This window comes from Prosopis cineraria, unplaced genomic scaffold (genome assembly GCF_029017545.1).
Source record: "Prosopis cineraria cultivar Desert tree isolate PC_DT_omini unplaced genomic scaffold, ASM2901754v1 PC2, whole genome shotgun sequence".
In the NCBI taxonomy this organism is placed as follows: Eukaryota; Viridiplantae; Streptophyta; class Magnoliopsida; order Fabales; family Fabaceae; genus Prosopis; species Prosopis cineraria.
Window position 1 is genome coordinate 46,585,643 of NW_026555333.1, and position 15,413 is coordinate 46,601,055.

General features: G+C 31.7%; 1 protein-coding gene across 1 annotated transcript; it reads left to right on the forward strand.

Moving 5' to 3' along the window:
* The first annotated feature begins 9,332 nt into the window (after positions 1-9,332).
* Positions 9,333-15,181, forward strand: LOC129302825 (TMV resistance protein N-like). The gene is made up of 9 exons (XM_054941696.1): positions 9,333-9,838; positions 9,999-10,069; positions 10,119-11,077; positions 11,156-11,425; positions 11,526-12,542; positions 12,634-12,790; positions 12,901-13,172; positions 13,496-13,582; positions 14,807-15,181. Exons 1-9 carry the CDS (start codon positions 9,333-9,335, stop codon positions 15,179-15,181), a joined length of 3,714 nt encoding a protein of 1,237 aa, XP_054797671.1.
* Positions 15,182-15,413: the final 232 nt, after the last annotated feature.

The window sequence follows — 15,413 nt, forward strand, 5'->3', positions numbered from 1 at the left end:
CTCAACCTTTTAAGTTTTTATATAACTAAGGCTGATCCTTTTTTTTCCATGATATCTTTTTATCATTAATTAAATTAGTTGGAGTTATCATGGTAGCTCTACTTTAAGGTTAAATATGTGCTAATTATGTATCTAAGTATTGGAGGTCTTGCACAAAACTTGGAAAATGAAGAAAATTACATCACATTGTCAAACCAATACAAGTCGAAGCTTTCTATTATAGGTTCAAACCAAACATATAAGTCATCATTCCTATTTTAGGCATCTTTTGCTAACCAATCGGGGACTCTGTTGTTTAAGTATTGCAACATCCCAACTTGATATGAGGAGATCCCTTACTTCCATGATATAATTTTTTAAAGGGTGGATAAAACCACCTCCAATCCTAATAAGCTGAAGACTATTAAAGGAGTTTGAATGGAATTTAATTTTGGTGATTTGAAGTTGTTGCACAATTTCAATCCCTCTTTTAAAGCTAATAACTCTGGTGCAGTTAGAGGGAGATAGCCAATTGACTTTGAAAGCCTATTACCCATTGACCATTTGCATTTCTAAGAACACCTCCTCCTTTGGCGTTACCAATTTGATTAACTGATCCATCAACATCCAATATAAGATAATCATCAAGTGGTTTCATCCATTTCCCATTAGGCTCCTTAAATCTAGGGAAGAGTTGATTGCCAATATTCCCATTTTCGCATTATCTGAACTTATGCAAAAATCTAAGGGTCCAAAGATCCCACCAGAACAACATGTTTTTTCCATTATTAGTTTTCTTACCCACAGCATCTCTGAACTTATCCCACACACTAACAATACTATTCCAAACAGTAGAAGCTTTCTTTTTCTTTGTGACTATAGGGAAAAGGTCATGACCACATTTATACTTGGCTTTAAGTACCCTAACCTATAAGGAATCAGATTTAGTGAGGATACCCTAGTAGAGTTTCATGATGAAGGTTCAATTTTGCTGGTAAAGATCTTTAAAACCTAAGCCTCTTTCCTCTCTATCTTTCTTCAAGGTGTCCTAGGCAATTAGATGCAATTTCCTACCTTGTCTTAGTTCCAATAAAAGTTCCTACTAGTTTTTTCAATCTCATTCAAGATCCCTTTAGGAAGGAGGGTAGTTTGCATTTGATAGCTAGGTAAAGCAGATCAGACAAACTTAATGAGGATGGCTCTATCAGCAAGGGAAAGGTAAAGGTACTTACCTTTTCAAGACAAAAGTCTTTTTTTACACCTTTTGCAAATTTGGAAAGTAAATGATGTAGTTCGTACATCCATGTATGCGAGAAACTCCTAAATACTTTCTTAAGTCATCATCAATACATATTTCCAATTCATTGTTGAGCTCTTTTGCACAGTTGAAGTAGATGTTTCGAGAAAAGAAGGCTTTAGATTTGGTGATATTGACTCGATGGCCATAGGCCATGTAGAAATTAGCTATAGTGTCTCTTATGATTTTCATCTGGTCCTTAAAGGCCTCAGCAAAGAGAATTAAATCATCCTCAAAAAATAAGTGAGAGATTTTAAGTCCCTTACTACTTAGTTTGATTAGTTTTCACTTCTTTAAATAACGTGACTAAGCCTTTCTATGCAAATGACAAATAAGTGAGAACTTAAAGGATCACCTTTTTTAACTCCTCTTGAGGGGAAGAATTCTTGAGCGTCCTCACCATTTCAAAGGACTTTCATGGATACAAGCGAGACACAAGCCATGATGACACTAATGAGGTCCTACTTTAGTCCAATGAATTGAAGAGTTTCCTCAAGAAAGACCCAACCTAACTCATCGAAAGCTTTTTCCATGTTCCTTTTGAGAGGAATCATGCCTTTCGAGCTTTCTCAATCCTCATTGAGTGGATAATTTCTTGAGTTATTATAATATTATCACAATTCTATCTTTATTCAGCAATGAACCTACATTGATTATCTTGGATCAAATGCCTCATGTTGCACATGCATATTTGACATCTCCTCACTAGTTCTGGCACTTGTATTTTCTTTTTTTTGCAAAGTTAGCTGATATTACAGGTACAATGTTGATATGGGTAAATAATTTTTTTGGTAAATGTAATTTATTTAAACATATATGATACTCAGTTGGCATCTTGCTAATGAGGATCAACAATTTTTTTTTATTAAATGATGAAAATATACAGAGAATTTGAAATTATAAAAAAATTATATTTAAAAATATATTTGCATTTCAATCCAAGCCAAATACTCCATAAATTCTTTTGTATTAAAAAAAATGAGGGACTTAATCCAAATATAAATTCTTTTTAATCAAACACAACATTAATTAAATTTAGATAAATAGATGTGAGTGTTAGTAAAAATAAAATAAAATAAAATGAGAACAGCTATAACATGTTTGACGAAGAGGGGGTGCGTTAATATATTCATTTAACTTTCTAAAAAAAAAAGGAGGGGGATGCGTCGAATAATAATAATAATAAGGGAAAAGAGATTTTGTCCCAAACGAAAAATGGGGCAAAAAGGCGCCATCTGTTGTGTTCTCATGGGAGTCCCACCACGGATGTTATAGAAGCGCGTCCAAATTATATGATGGCCGTTGCGGGTATATCCACGCTCTTCATCCGTCAGAGCCGGAAATTGGGCTGCTCTGGTTCTCCCGAGATTGGGCCCAAAAGCCCCATTTTTCTCTAATTCATCCCTTTTCAAAACTCAGTCCCAATTATTAGGGTTCACTCTTCTCGTTTTTACTTTTTTGTTTTTGCAAAATTTAATTAAAATATTCAAAAAAATTGAAGGTCCAAGTTTCACATTTAAAATAAAGATAAAAAATAAAATATCATTAAATGTGTAATCATTTATCATGATCTATTAACAAAATATTTAAACTTAAATCTCGAGCTGTAGAAAACTCCATTGCTTGGGTTCATAATTCAACTAGTTTGGATTTGACTATTTGAGAATGAGTAAAGAATTTTTTAAATGATTAAAAAAGATTAAAAATTTTAAGAAAAAAAAGGGCTTTAAAGTAGGCAAATCCTTGCCTTTATTTTGTAAACTTTTTAGGCTGAAGCTCGAAAGACTTGTTACTCATTTTTTCACCAAAATTTCAGGCCCATATTTACATAAGATATGGGGAAAACAGGCCGACTGCATCCACCTCGTCACAATATTTTTTGCACTTGAAAAATAATTATTTTTTAAAAGAGAAAAACTTTTTTATTTAGCATTAAATACTTAAAATTTTTATTTTTAATTAAATTAAGATATATGTATTCTTTATATATTATTTTTTATATAACAAACTCTTATCGTTATTATTATTAACTCATTAAAAGCTACTTATTTAATTTGATTATATTAAAATACATTAAGCATATATAACTAAATACCTAAGTCTGACACTTTTTTAAAATTTAAAATTGCTATTCTTTAAAATAAAATTTTTTTCTCACAGAATTATCCCTTTCTTTTCACAGAATTATTTTAATTGACTAAAAAATATATTCATGACCTTAGTAAGAATTAAAAAATTTTACTATCCATTTAATTTTGCACCTCACTAAGGTACTATTCAAAGCACTTAAAAGTTTCAGATTTTTAAAATCAAATCTATATGACCATATCATCAATAAATTACCAAACTCTATGATTTGCATGCCCTCACACTTATAACATCACAAAAATATTAAATCAAATTTTCTATAAATTTCAATAATGCTTTTGTTTTGAGAAAGTTAATTATTCATTAATAATTCTAACTGCCAAATATTAACATATTTAAATGAGAAAATTACAAGGATTTAATTAAAATAAAATAAATTATAAGGGCTTGATTCATAATGGAGAAAAAGTATAAGAATATGTGGGTTAGTTTTGCTAATATTTTATGAGTATTTTTGCCAATTGACTCTTCTTATTACTTTTTCCATCCTAATTTATAAAATAATTTTAAATAAAATCACACGTACCAAATTTCATTAAATATATCTCACATTTTTACTTTTTTAAAATAAAAATATAAAATTTTAAAAATACATTTCATTTAATACTTCATTTTTGTAAAAAAATGTTAATGAGAGATAATATATAGGAAGGATAATATTAAAAAAAATATTATTAATAAAATCTTATTTTTATTAAAATATCTTGCATTTGAAAAAGCTGAATCTTTTCCAAAACTATTTTATAATTTAATATGGAGGGAATTTATTGTTCGCTAATTTAATACCCCTTTACACACCTAAATAATACATTCAGCTGAGAAGTTTGTTTTGGCCTTAAATATATAATCTCAATCTTTTTTACCTTTCTCATTTAATATTTTTTCCATATTACCCCAAAATTTTATTATTTTTCTCCTTAAAATATGGATATCTAGAGCTAGCAATCTCCAATTTAAAACTACCACGACAAAATTAATTTGTAGGTTATCAGGTCCTTCTAATTTTCATCGATTTTGAATTAGAATCTTATAATTTATTTTATTTTAATTAAATCTGATCCTTATAATTTGGCCGGTTAAATATATTAGTCCTTAAAAGCTAGAAGGACTTAATGAAAATAAAATAAATAGAAAAGACCTAATTTAAAATTAAAAAACTTAGAAGGATCTGCAGATTAATTTTTTTAATTACCAATATCAAGTTAAAAGCAAAATAATGTCTAGAGAAATCTTTTGCTTAGCTAATGCAACAAATAAAGAAGTAAATTTGCAACTTACAAGATAGAGATGAATGAGAGAGACTAAGAATGCCAAGGAAAATTACAAGAAGGAAAGCAACAAATGCCGTTATGCGATGGCAGAGGTAAAATTAGTTAAGTAAATTAGAAAAAAAGTTGTTTTCTAGGCAGCATAAATAATGTATATGAATATATAGTTTATGCGACAATTACAAGAAGGAAAGCAACAATTGCCGTTATGCGACGACATAGGTAAAATTAATTAAGTAAATCAGAAAAAAATTCATTTTCTAGGCAGCATAAATAATGTATATGAATATATAGTTTATGTGATAATTACAAGAAGGAAAGCAACAAATGCCGTTATGCGATGACAGAGGTAAAATTAGTTAAGTAAATTAGAAAAAAAGTTGTTTTATAGGCTTCATAAATGTTAATATGTATGTCTAGGGTAATTTGAATCCTAAACTTTTGAAAAGCACATTTTAAACTTTGAATGATTAAAGTTGAGAAATTTTGCTCCCACCATTAAATTTGAACAAACATCCATAAGTTTTTTAAAAATTAAGGTCTAATATGTAATTTTCACTATGAAAGTAAGAGAGTGAGGAACAATAAAATTTAATAAAAATAGCACATTAGATCCCAATTTAAAAAAATTGATGGACATTTATTTAAATTTAATGATGTGGGCACTTTAATTGTTTGGAAAAAGTTTAGGATTCAAATTGTCTCTAAACCTATAATTTAGAGTTTAAATTATATATTAACCCTATTTTTAATCTACAAGTAGATTAAAAAAAAAAACTTGGCAAGGTAGACACTATATATTTTTAAAAATATTGTAAAAATATGATATTGTTTTAATATCTTACCCAAAGCAAACAAGTTATTCTATTGCTAACCATTTAAATCATCATCAATAATATGCTTAAGAATGTGCTACCCTCACCACTTCCACAATTTTCCTCTCTTTCACATTCATTGTTCAAATTAGAAGGCCTCTAATGTTGTTTTTAGCAATAAGAAGACATCCAAATTTGCAGAGCTTTGAATAAAGAAGTCGTTCATGATTATGATGATGTGATTCAAATTTACATATAGGTTTGTTTCTACTATATATCAAGAAAAATAAATTAAACGTAAATATAATTTAATTTGTTTTCAACAAAATACTTTTTGATATGCTATATATTCTTAATCTTCTCACAAAAATTAATGTATTTATACGCTCATTCAACACGATCTACATTTTAAATCAACTCCAAGTTGTCTTAATTAAACGTGGGAGATGTATGCCTGCATATCATCGCATTTATGCTATGCTTTGCTCAGAAGAAAAATTAGAGAGAAGAGTAAATGTGAAGAGAGAAAATGACAAGAAGAGAAAAATATATAGAGGGATGTGAGAGCTTGTTTGAAACTGTTTTTAATTGTTTTATTGTTATGAAAACTAATATTTTGTATAATATGTTGTGAGAAAACAAAATAATGAAAACATGTGGTTTTCACATTCTCCATTATTTTTTTAGGACAATAATCCTAGAATATTTAAAAGATATTTTATTTTTCTATTATTCAAAACAATAATTGATTTTTTTGGTGCCAAAAATACCTTTTTTTAAAACATGTTACTAACCATATTTTTTTGTTCTAGAGAATTTTTTTTAAAACAGGTTGTTAAATAAGTTCATAATTTTCTCTCCCTATGTTTGGTTGAGTGAGAGAAAACATGACAAAGGACAAATTGTTAATTTCATGTGGACCTTATTATATGTTAAAAAATATTTATATATAATAAAATTTAATATTTTAACATATAATTTATATAGTTTTTATTATATATTACTGGTCTAATAAAAATATAATCATAAATTATTTTATCTTATGCTAGCAAAAAATTATTTTGTCCAATTTTAAACTTTATTTATTAAATTATTAAATACTACCTTCATTTAAAAATGTAAGGCATTTTTTGAGAAATTAAATGTTCAAAAATATTAGGTATTTTTAGTATTTTGAGGTGTAATCATTGCTTTTTTTTTTTTTAAAAGTACCTCTATGGATAATAATTTTATATTTATTATACGATGTTTAACAGGGATAAATATAGGAAGATAGGGTTAGTTAAAAAGTAGGTAATTACTTTATTGGGGTAAAATTTAATTAAAAATATTTTACATTTTTTAACGGAGGGAGTATATAATAATTTAAATTTTAAAGTGAAGAAAAATTTGAATGAAAATTAAGGGAGGTAATAGGTTAGAAATGAAAAAAATCGTGAATAAATTTGAAAGTTAAGTTTTCTATTCAGAATCTTTTCATATTTAGAGAGAAAAATTGAAGGTAAAAGCATGTGAGTCTTGCATTTTATTTTCTTCATAATTTTCTCTTTCTCTCATTTTTCTCTCCTTGGTCAAATAAAAAAAAATGTTATTTTCTCTCCACTTAACTCTTCTGTCCCACTTTTCTTTTTCCTTTGCTCTTCTCTTCTGCCAAACATAGCAGTAATGTTAAGAAAATAGAAAAGTTGTTGAGTTAATTGAAATATTAATTTACAGTTCCATGATTAGATCGTCATAACTAAATTAATGTATTTTATATAACATATATTTAAAATAATATGTATTCAACAATATTTCATAATCTTCATCCAAATCCATAAAAAGGATATATTACGGATTCGTCTTGTACAAATAAATACTCAAGTAGCATGAAAATTCAGCAGGAAATGAGTAGCATGTCATAAAAATTTCATATAAAACAGAAAAAAAGCTCTACAAATTTCAGTTTTGAGTTGCGTTGCTTCATTTTTCTCTGCTCATCAATGACACGTTCTTCCTTTCAATCTTCTTACTTCCAATTTAATTTCAAATCCTTTAGAGCTCCTTTGGTTGTTAAAAAGAATATGAATAGAATAAAATTTAAAAAAAATAAAAAAATAAAAACCCGTACGGCGCCGAGACACTAGCTAACAAAGCCATCGCGACCATGAGGCTAATGGAAGACGAATTTGGGAAAAAATAAAAACCGGCAGGGCCGGTTCTGTGAATGAATTTAAAATTAAGTGGACCAAGTTGTAACAATCTAAGATGAAAGATGAAATTTGCAAATTCATGTTCTTCTCTTTATTGATTTGTGCCAAAGAAAAAAACGCGTATGATATGATGACGCTTTCCTTCGTTAAATATGAATTGGTTGGAATTATGAGTCGATCGGCTTCTTGTCTTTACTACACTTCGGCATTGTTTCGTGCTTTCGTTGTAGATATCTAGAAAATTAAACGACATGAAAAGAAAAGATACATTTTAAAAAATTAAAAAGGACGAGAAGGTAAGAAAAAAAAAGGCAAAAATTGCAGAAAGATACCTTCTTATATATATAACAATTCAAAAACAAGGGCCAGTTAAAAAAAAAATTAGAAAAGACTCAAAGAGAAGTCTTCCATCCAATTACGCGTAATCCATCGCTATTCTTTGCTTTGTTTAATTACATAAACTATAATTATTAAGGGAAAGCAACCAAACAAATGAAAGATGATGGAATTAAAGGTCAAACAAATAATAAATAAGGAAAACTCCCCGTTCCGTCGCATGGAAAGATCCCTAACAACAAATCTATTGGCAAGTAATTTATTTTAAAATATAAATCTATAACTTTATATGAAGTTTTTTTATATTTTATATTTTTTAAAAAATATAAAAATTTATTTTTTAAAAAATATAAGACCTATGAAAGGAAATTAATTCCCAAATCAATTAATTAGTTAACAAAATAAAATATTAAAATAAAGGGTAAAATAAATTTACCGCCCTTCTATTTTACTTTTACGATAAAAATCTTACTTTTATTTTTTACAATCTGCATAAATTTATTTTAAATTAAAAGTTGGAAAATGCAAATCTCTCTCCTATTTTTATTATTTCAATTCTATCCAGCATGACTCGACATACCCCTCTTTGACATTAATGACGTTTGCAAACTTATAGATTACCAAAAAATAATATTAACACAAATATTTTAAATTTTTTAATCATATTTTAAATTTTTATCTATTCAAACTCATTTGTTTAATATTTTTAAAATTTAAATATATAAGTTAGTTAAAATAATATTTAAAAAACGTATGTAAAAATGATGAAGCATTTAATATAATAGGGATGAATTAATGAATATAATTTATGCTTACTTTATAGTTTATTTAATTAAAAATATTTGTTTAAATATTAAGATACTTAATGATCTACAATTCTTTAAAATGAAGACAGAGCAACCCATTAGATTATGAGTGTAAATTAATAATTTAAAAATTTTACAAATCTAATTAATAAAGTTAAGCATTTTACAATCTTTAACATGCATAGTATATATCAGGAAAAAGATCCCATGCGTCCAGTCGCAAGTGAGCTCTTCAACATAGTATATATTAAGCATTAGAGTTGAGTAGTGAGACAATTCACTTATAGCTGTGAGCAAAGGTCAGTGTATTATCCATCTACACCTTGCACCATTATTCATTACCATTTTTCCCCCTGTATTTTCTACTCATATTTGATTTTGATTTGTTTTCCTTTATAACTAATGATGTGGCTTTGTTGTTGTAGATCGCAATTTTACTGGTGCAAATTATATTCTCAGTTCATCAAATACTTATAGGCCAAGACATTCCCATGGCACTGAGTGTCCATGAAGCTTCGTCCTCAAACTCTTCTAACTACTATCCAACACCAAAGAAATTTGATGTTTTCTTGAGTTTTAGAGGTGAAGACACTCGTAAAAACTTCATAAGCCACTTGTTTCCTGCATTATGTGATAAAGGATTCAGAGTTTTTAAGGATGATGAAGAGATTAAGAGAGGAGAAGTCATTTCAAAAGAACTCCTACAAGCAATTGAGGACTCTCATTTTGCAGTTGTTGTTCTCTCAAAAAATTATGCCTCTTCTTCATGGTGCTTAAAGGAGCTCCGACATATTATGCATTCAAAAAAAGAATTTTGTCTACAAGTTTTTCCCATTTTTTTAGGTGTAGATCCTTCTGATGTAAGGCGTCAAAGTGGAAGTTTTGCTGAAGCTTTTGCCGAGCATCAAATGCTTCAAAGGAACCACGAGGAGATGGAAAGTTGGAAAGATTCCCTTAAAGAAGTTGCTGGCTTATCTGGTTGGGATTCCAAGGATATGTAAGTTTCTTAATTATGCTATTGGGTAAAATTATGTGGCTTATATTTGTAATCCGTTCATGGAGTTAAGCTATTTGTTTGACATGTATGAGAGATATGTGTTATGTGGCTTATATGCTTAGATTTGTGTTAAATATATGAGAGATATTTGTACTTGTAGGGATGAAGGAGAACTTGTCAAAACGGTGGTTGAGGAGTTATGGACCAAATTACGTGAAAGATTGCCACCTTGTAATGAAAAGACAATTGGAATTGACAGCAAAGTCCAACAATTAGACAGGTTCGAATGATGTTCGGTTTGTAGGAATTTGGGGCTTAGGGGGTGTGGGTAAGACAACAATCGCAAGGGAGGTTTTTGATAGATATCGTTGCCAATTTGATGTTAGTTGCTTTCTCGCCAATGTTAGGACAACTTCAGAAAGAGATGGCGAGGTTGAGTTACAAAGAAAACTTCTTTCACGTCTCAAAATTAAAAACAAGGAAATTGAAGACGTGTATAAAGGAAAGGAAATAATCCAAAACCATTTTCACAGCAGAAAGGTTCTACTTATCCTTGATGATGTTAGTCATGAAACCCATTTGCAAAATTTAGCAGGCAGCCCGATTTGGTTCGGCAATGGGAGTAGGGTGATCATAACAACTCGAGATTCGCACTTGTTGACATTTCATGGAGTGCGTGTGGTATTTGAGGTTAAAACGATGAACCCAAATGAATCTCTTCAACTCTTTTGTCAGAAAGCATTTGGGGGAGATGAACCTCCAGAGAGTTTTTTGAAGCTGTCTAACGCTGTTTGTGATTATGCTGGAGGGCTTCCTTTAGCTCTCAGTGTCTTGGGTTCCTTATTATATGGAAGAAGTGTGTCTGAATGGAAAGATGCTTTGGATATGTTGAAGAAAGACCCACATAAAGATATTTTCAATGTACTCAGAATAAGTTTTGATGCATTAAGCAATACCGAACAGACAATATTCTTAGATATTGCTTGTTTTTTTAATGGCTTGAGAAAAAATGTAGTAACACAAATATTGACAAATTGCGGTCTTAATTCAACATTTGGGATAACATCTCTTCATCAGAAGTCTTTGCTAAGGGATTATGACAATCATCTAGTGATGCACGATTTGCTAGAACAAATGGGCAGGAGAATTGTTGCTGAGAAATCTCTTAATGAAGGTGTTGGAAATCGAAGCAGATTGTGGTCCAAGGAAGATATTGATCTAGTACTGGAAAACAATTGGGTAAGGATTATTGATCTTAATTGTTATCATTTCTAATATCGTTTTCCTGGTGGCTAATTAATTAATGTTGTTTATCAGGGCACAAAAGAAATACAAGGCATGGTTTCGCCCACATCTTGTGAGGCCTGCTGGGATCCTGAAGCCTTTTCAAGTTTGCTTAACCTCAGACTCTTCATCGTCTCACATGTCAACATTCCCCATGGTCTTAAATGCCTTCCTAGAGCTTTGAAAGTTCTTCACTGGACAAAATATCCCTTAGACACTCTTTCCCATGGAGCCCGACTGGATAATCTTGTTGATCTTAAAATGCGTCATAGCCAATTAAAGAAACTTTGGAGTGAAAGCCCGGTATGATTGTATTTACTTATGCTTTGATGTTATACGTTGATAGCGTAATTGATTTTGCTACATATAGCACATTATTGTATTTTTACATTGATTTTTTTAGCGCTTGGAGAAGCTAGAGTTTCTGGACTTGAGTCATTCCAAATTCTTAATTAAGATTCCTAACTTCTCTGAGCTGCCAAAGCTGGTGAAATTAGAGCTTGAAGGTTGTGAAGATGTCGTTGAGATTCATCCTTCACTTGGACAACACAAAGAGCTTCAAGTGTTGAACTTGAAAGCTTGCAAAAATCTCAAGACCCTTCCAAGAAAATTGGAAATGACTTCTCTAAAGGAGCTTGATCTTTATGGGTGCATGAAAGTTAAAAAACTCCCAGAGTTCGGGGAAAATATGAAACACCTAGTGATGCTTGATGCTGGAGAGACAAGTTTAGTCAAACTTCCTGAGTCACTTGGATTATTGACTGGTCTGAGAACATTGAAACTAAGGGGCTGTAGAAATCTTGTTTGCCTTCCTCAGAGCATTCACAATTTGAAACGTCTTGTACTTCTTGATATTTCTGGCTGCTTAAAATTTTCTAAATTGCCAGAAAAACTGAATGAAATTGAATCCTTGGAGGAGCTTGAAGCAAGTGAAATTGATATAGGAGAAGTACCTAGTTCTATTGGTGGTCTAGAAAATCTCAAGACAATATCATTTCGTGGGTGCGAAAGGCCAAAGTCGACCTCTCGGAGCCTGATTCTGCTGTTGAAACACATGTTTTGGAGGCATTCAATTCACGAGGGCTTAATATTGCCTAGTTCAATGTTCAAAATGAAATCACTAAAAAAATTAGATTTAAGCAACCGTGGTATGGTTGATGGATCCATTCCGGGTGACTGGAGCGGCTTACCATCACTGGAGAGATTAGATCTAAGCGGAAACAAGTTTGTGAACCTACCTGATGGCTGCATTTCTAATCTTTTGAATCTACAATTTCTTTGTTTGAATTCCTGTTCAAAACTCAAGTCGTTGCCACAGTGTGGACCAACGTTAAACGCAATGGATGCCGGAGAATGTGCTTCATTGGAAACAATCTCAGGCGAACAATTATTACACCTCTTTGCTTCAATTGATGAACAGGTATGCGCGCGCACACACACACATGTGCCCATGTATTATTCTATGTATATTTTGCTGTTAATTATTATCATTATTATTATAACTGGCTTAGGTGGAATGGCCGAGGAGAAGGGAAACATTTGGGGTGACTATTCCAGGGAGTGAAATACCATCATGGTTTGAGAATCAGAATGATGTTTTTCTGGACAAGAGAGGTGAAGCTGTAGTGATGGTAGAGATGCCTCCACGTGAAGAATTTTTAGGAATGGGTTATGCATGGTGCTAGATGATAGGTTTTATTCCACTGGGTCGTCCAACCACATAAAATTGGGTTCGCCGAGGTGGTGGTTTGATTTTGCCGTACCTCCTCATCCCCCAGGTCGCGTGGTCTTGCTTCCAGGAAGCTGGCGTGAATTTGAGAAAGAAATAAAATCTGGTCACCTTTGGATCGTGTTTTGGAAACAAAGAGAGGAACTCAGTCATCGACTGCAATTAAGCAAGTACAGCCAGATTCCCCTGAGATTTGAGATCGATGGTAGCAAGCCATATCCACGAGCTCCGATAAAGTGTGGATGGCGTGTCATATGCAAAGGTGATTATGAAAATAGTGGCAACTCAATAGTGCCAATATTGGAACAACACAGGGATGAAGTAAGTCAGTCACTTCAATACCATTCATTTAATTTTCAATCTGCTTTCTCCACTACTTTATTGATTTCATTTCAGAAGAGTATCTAAAATCTTAGCCTTTCATTTATGAGAAAAAGATGAAATTTTTTTTACCCATTAGCTAAAATGAAGAATTAGATTTTGGGCATGAAACATGACAACAGATGCACAGATACCAAATCTGTCGTCTATCAGTATTGTTGAACCGTTGAGAGTTTAGGACTCTTTTTTCCATATTAAAAATGGCTTCTCTCCTCTCCTGCCTTTCTTTTATGTTTTGTTTAATTAAAATATGAAACGTGCAGGGTGTTCGTACCCCAATGCCCCACAGACGGTTCAGTTCCAATTTTCAGTTTGCTCCTGCTGCCGCTGCACCACCAAGGAATGCCCCTGTCAGGGCACCGAATGCTATACAGAGACGCATACACACGGGAGGAAGATTTTGGGCCGTTCACGATGTCTAACGTCTCTGCTAATATCAGGAGAAAACCATGTCTTCATTAATATTTAAGAATTCAAGACACGTCAAACATTTCTATACTGTTGGAGATTATTTCTGATGGGTAAGCTAATCACTAGATCAGGCTAACACTTTGGTGCCAAACATATGGTAATAGGTTGTGGCAATTGGCAAAAGATGAAACTAATTGTAAATTAACAAATATGTTCTTGTATTATTTATTTTTTGTCTTTTTATAAATGAAGGTAGTTTTAGTACGCCTTTTAAAAGATGATTTGATTAACTCCTACAAAAATCGCATGACATTGAGATAAAATTGTATGTAGCAAATACAGGACCACAAGTTGACTGCGATGATTCAAGTCGGATCGGAGTCCTTGTGTGGGAAGGTGCATGGAAGGAAATATAGGGGCTTTACCTCATTCTCACTCTCATGTCTCCTTTTCTTTTTAGCTTTTCTGGGCAAGATAGATGATGATGGAGCCCATAGGATATACTCTAATTTTATTGAACGGATTTTGTAATTACTATCCATATATTCCTTGAATTTCACAATCATTTTCCAAAGTAAGCTCTAGTCAGTGCCTGTGTTGCAAAATGTATTCCTAGACCTGCATGCTTGAACTATTTATTTTTTATTTGAGTGTACATTTTGTATTAAAAAATCATAATGCTATATGTTTGGATGCATAAGGATTTGAATTTGGTTTTGAGCCAAATGCATTGTTTGGGTAATTAAAAATGCATGGATTTTGATTTGGATTTAAATCAAATCTAAGTTCTACCTCAATTTTTTTGTAATTTGAAATCATTTATAAACCCTTATTATTTTAGGTTGTTTAGTCTCTCCCTCTCTAGGGTTTTCTCTCAAGGGGTGGTGGGAGTGCGTCTCATTTTTGCGAGTGTTGGTTAATGGCATCCCCCTCTCCAACTTTCGCCATAGACAAAGATGTTCATGCTTTGTTTTTGTCGTGATCTCATTTTCTTCTTCTTTTGTTTTCGTTTGGTTTTGCTGATAAAGGGGTGGTTCATTAGATCAGCTTTTATCGAATCTAAGGGGCGTTCCTTGCGATATTGCTTTCTTGGTGTGGTTTTGTTTTTGGTTGGATTGATCTAAAGCTAGTTATTTTGTTCTGAATTTTTGGGGATGAGATAGTGGCGGCAATTTTTATGGTGGCTCTTGCTAGATCTTTACGATGGCGGTATATGGGCTGCTAGCGAAAGGTATCTCTTAGACCATCGGGTGATATCTCATGGTGCAAGCTTGCCATCTCATTTTCTTCTTCCTCTGGTTATGTTTGTTTCGCCGGCGTCCATGGTGGTTTTTATTACTTTGGGTCTCACTCTTGATAGATGGTTTTCAACTTCTTTGGTTGCTTCCTTAAAAGGGGTGGGACCTTTGGGTGGTTCTTTGAACCCGTACCCTTTATGGTTCATTTTTCTATTGGTGTCTTTTCTTTCTAATGGATTTCAGTGTGGTAATGGCACTTCTAGTAGCGGCGATGATGACGATGATGGTGACAGCGACTGAGGCTACTTTATACTTTCCTTGTTTTGTTGTTTAAGGTTTAGTTTTTTATGGGCTTTGTCCCTTTTGTTTTTGTGGGCCTTTTTGTTTCTGGACTGTTTCTCTTATATTTGTGGGCTTTGTCCTTGCTCTATTTGTTTTCTAATATATCTTTTTTTCTTTTGGTAAAAAAAAACCCTTATTATTTCAAATCTTATCTCAATCTATTTGTAATTTGAGTGGTCTGTCGGTGGAA

Excerpts from the sequence above, each read along its gene's own strand:
- LOC129302825 (XM_054941696.1), top strand. The coding sequence starts at position 9,333 with ATGGCACTGAGTGTCCATGAAGCTTCGTCCTCAAACTCTTCTAACTAC. Across the intron at positions 10,070-10,118 it reads ACGTGAAAGATTGCCACCTT|GTTCGAATGATGTTCGGTTT; the intron begins GTAATGAAAAGA and ends ACAATTAGACAG. Across the intron at positions 13,583-14,806 it reads CACCACCAAGGAATGCCCCT|TGGCGGCAATTTTTATGGTG; the intron begins GTCAGGGCACCG and ends GGGATGAGATAG.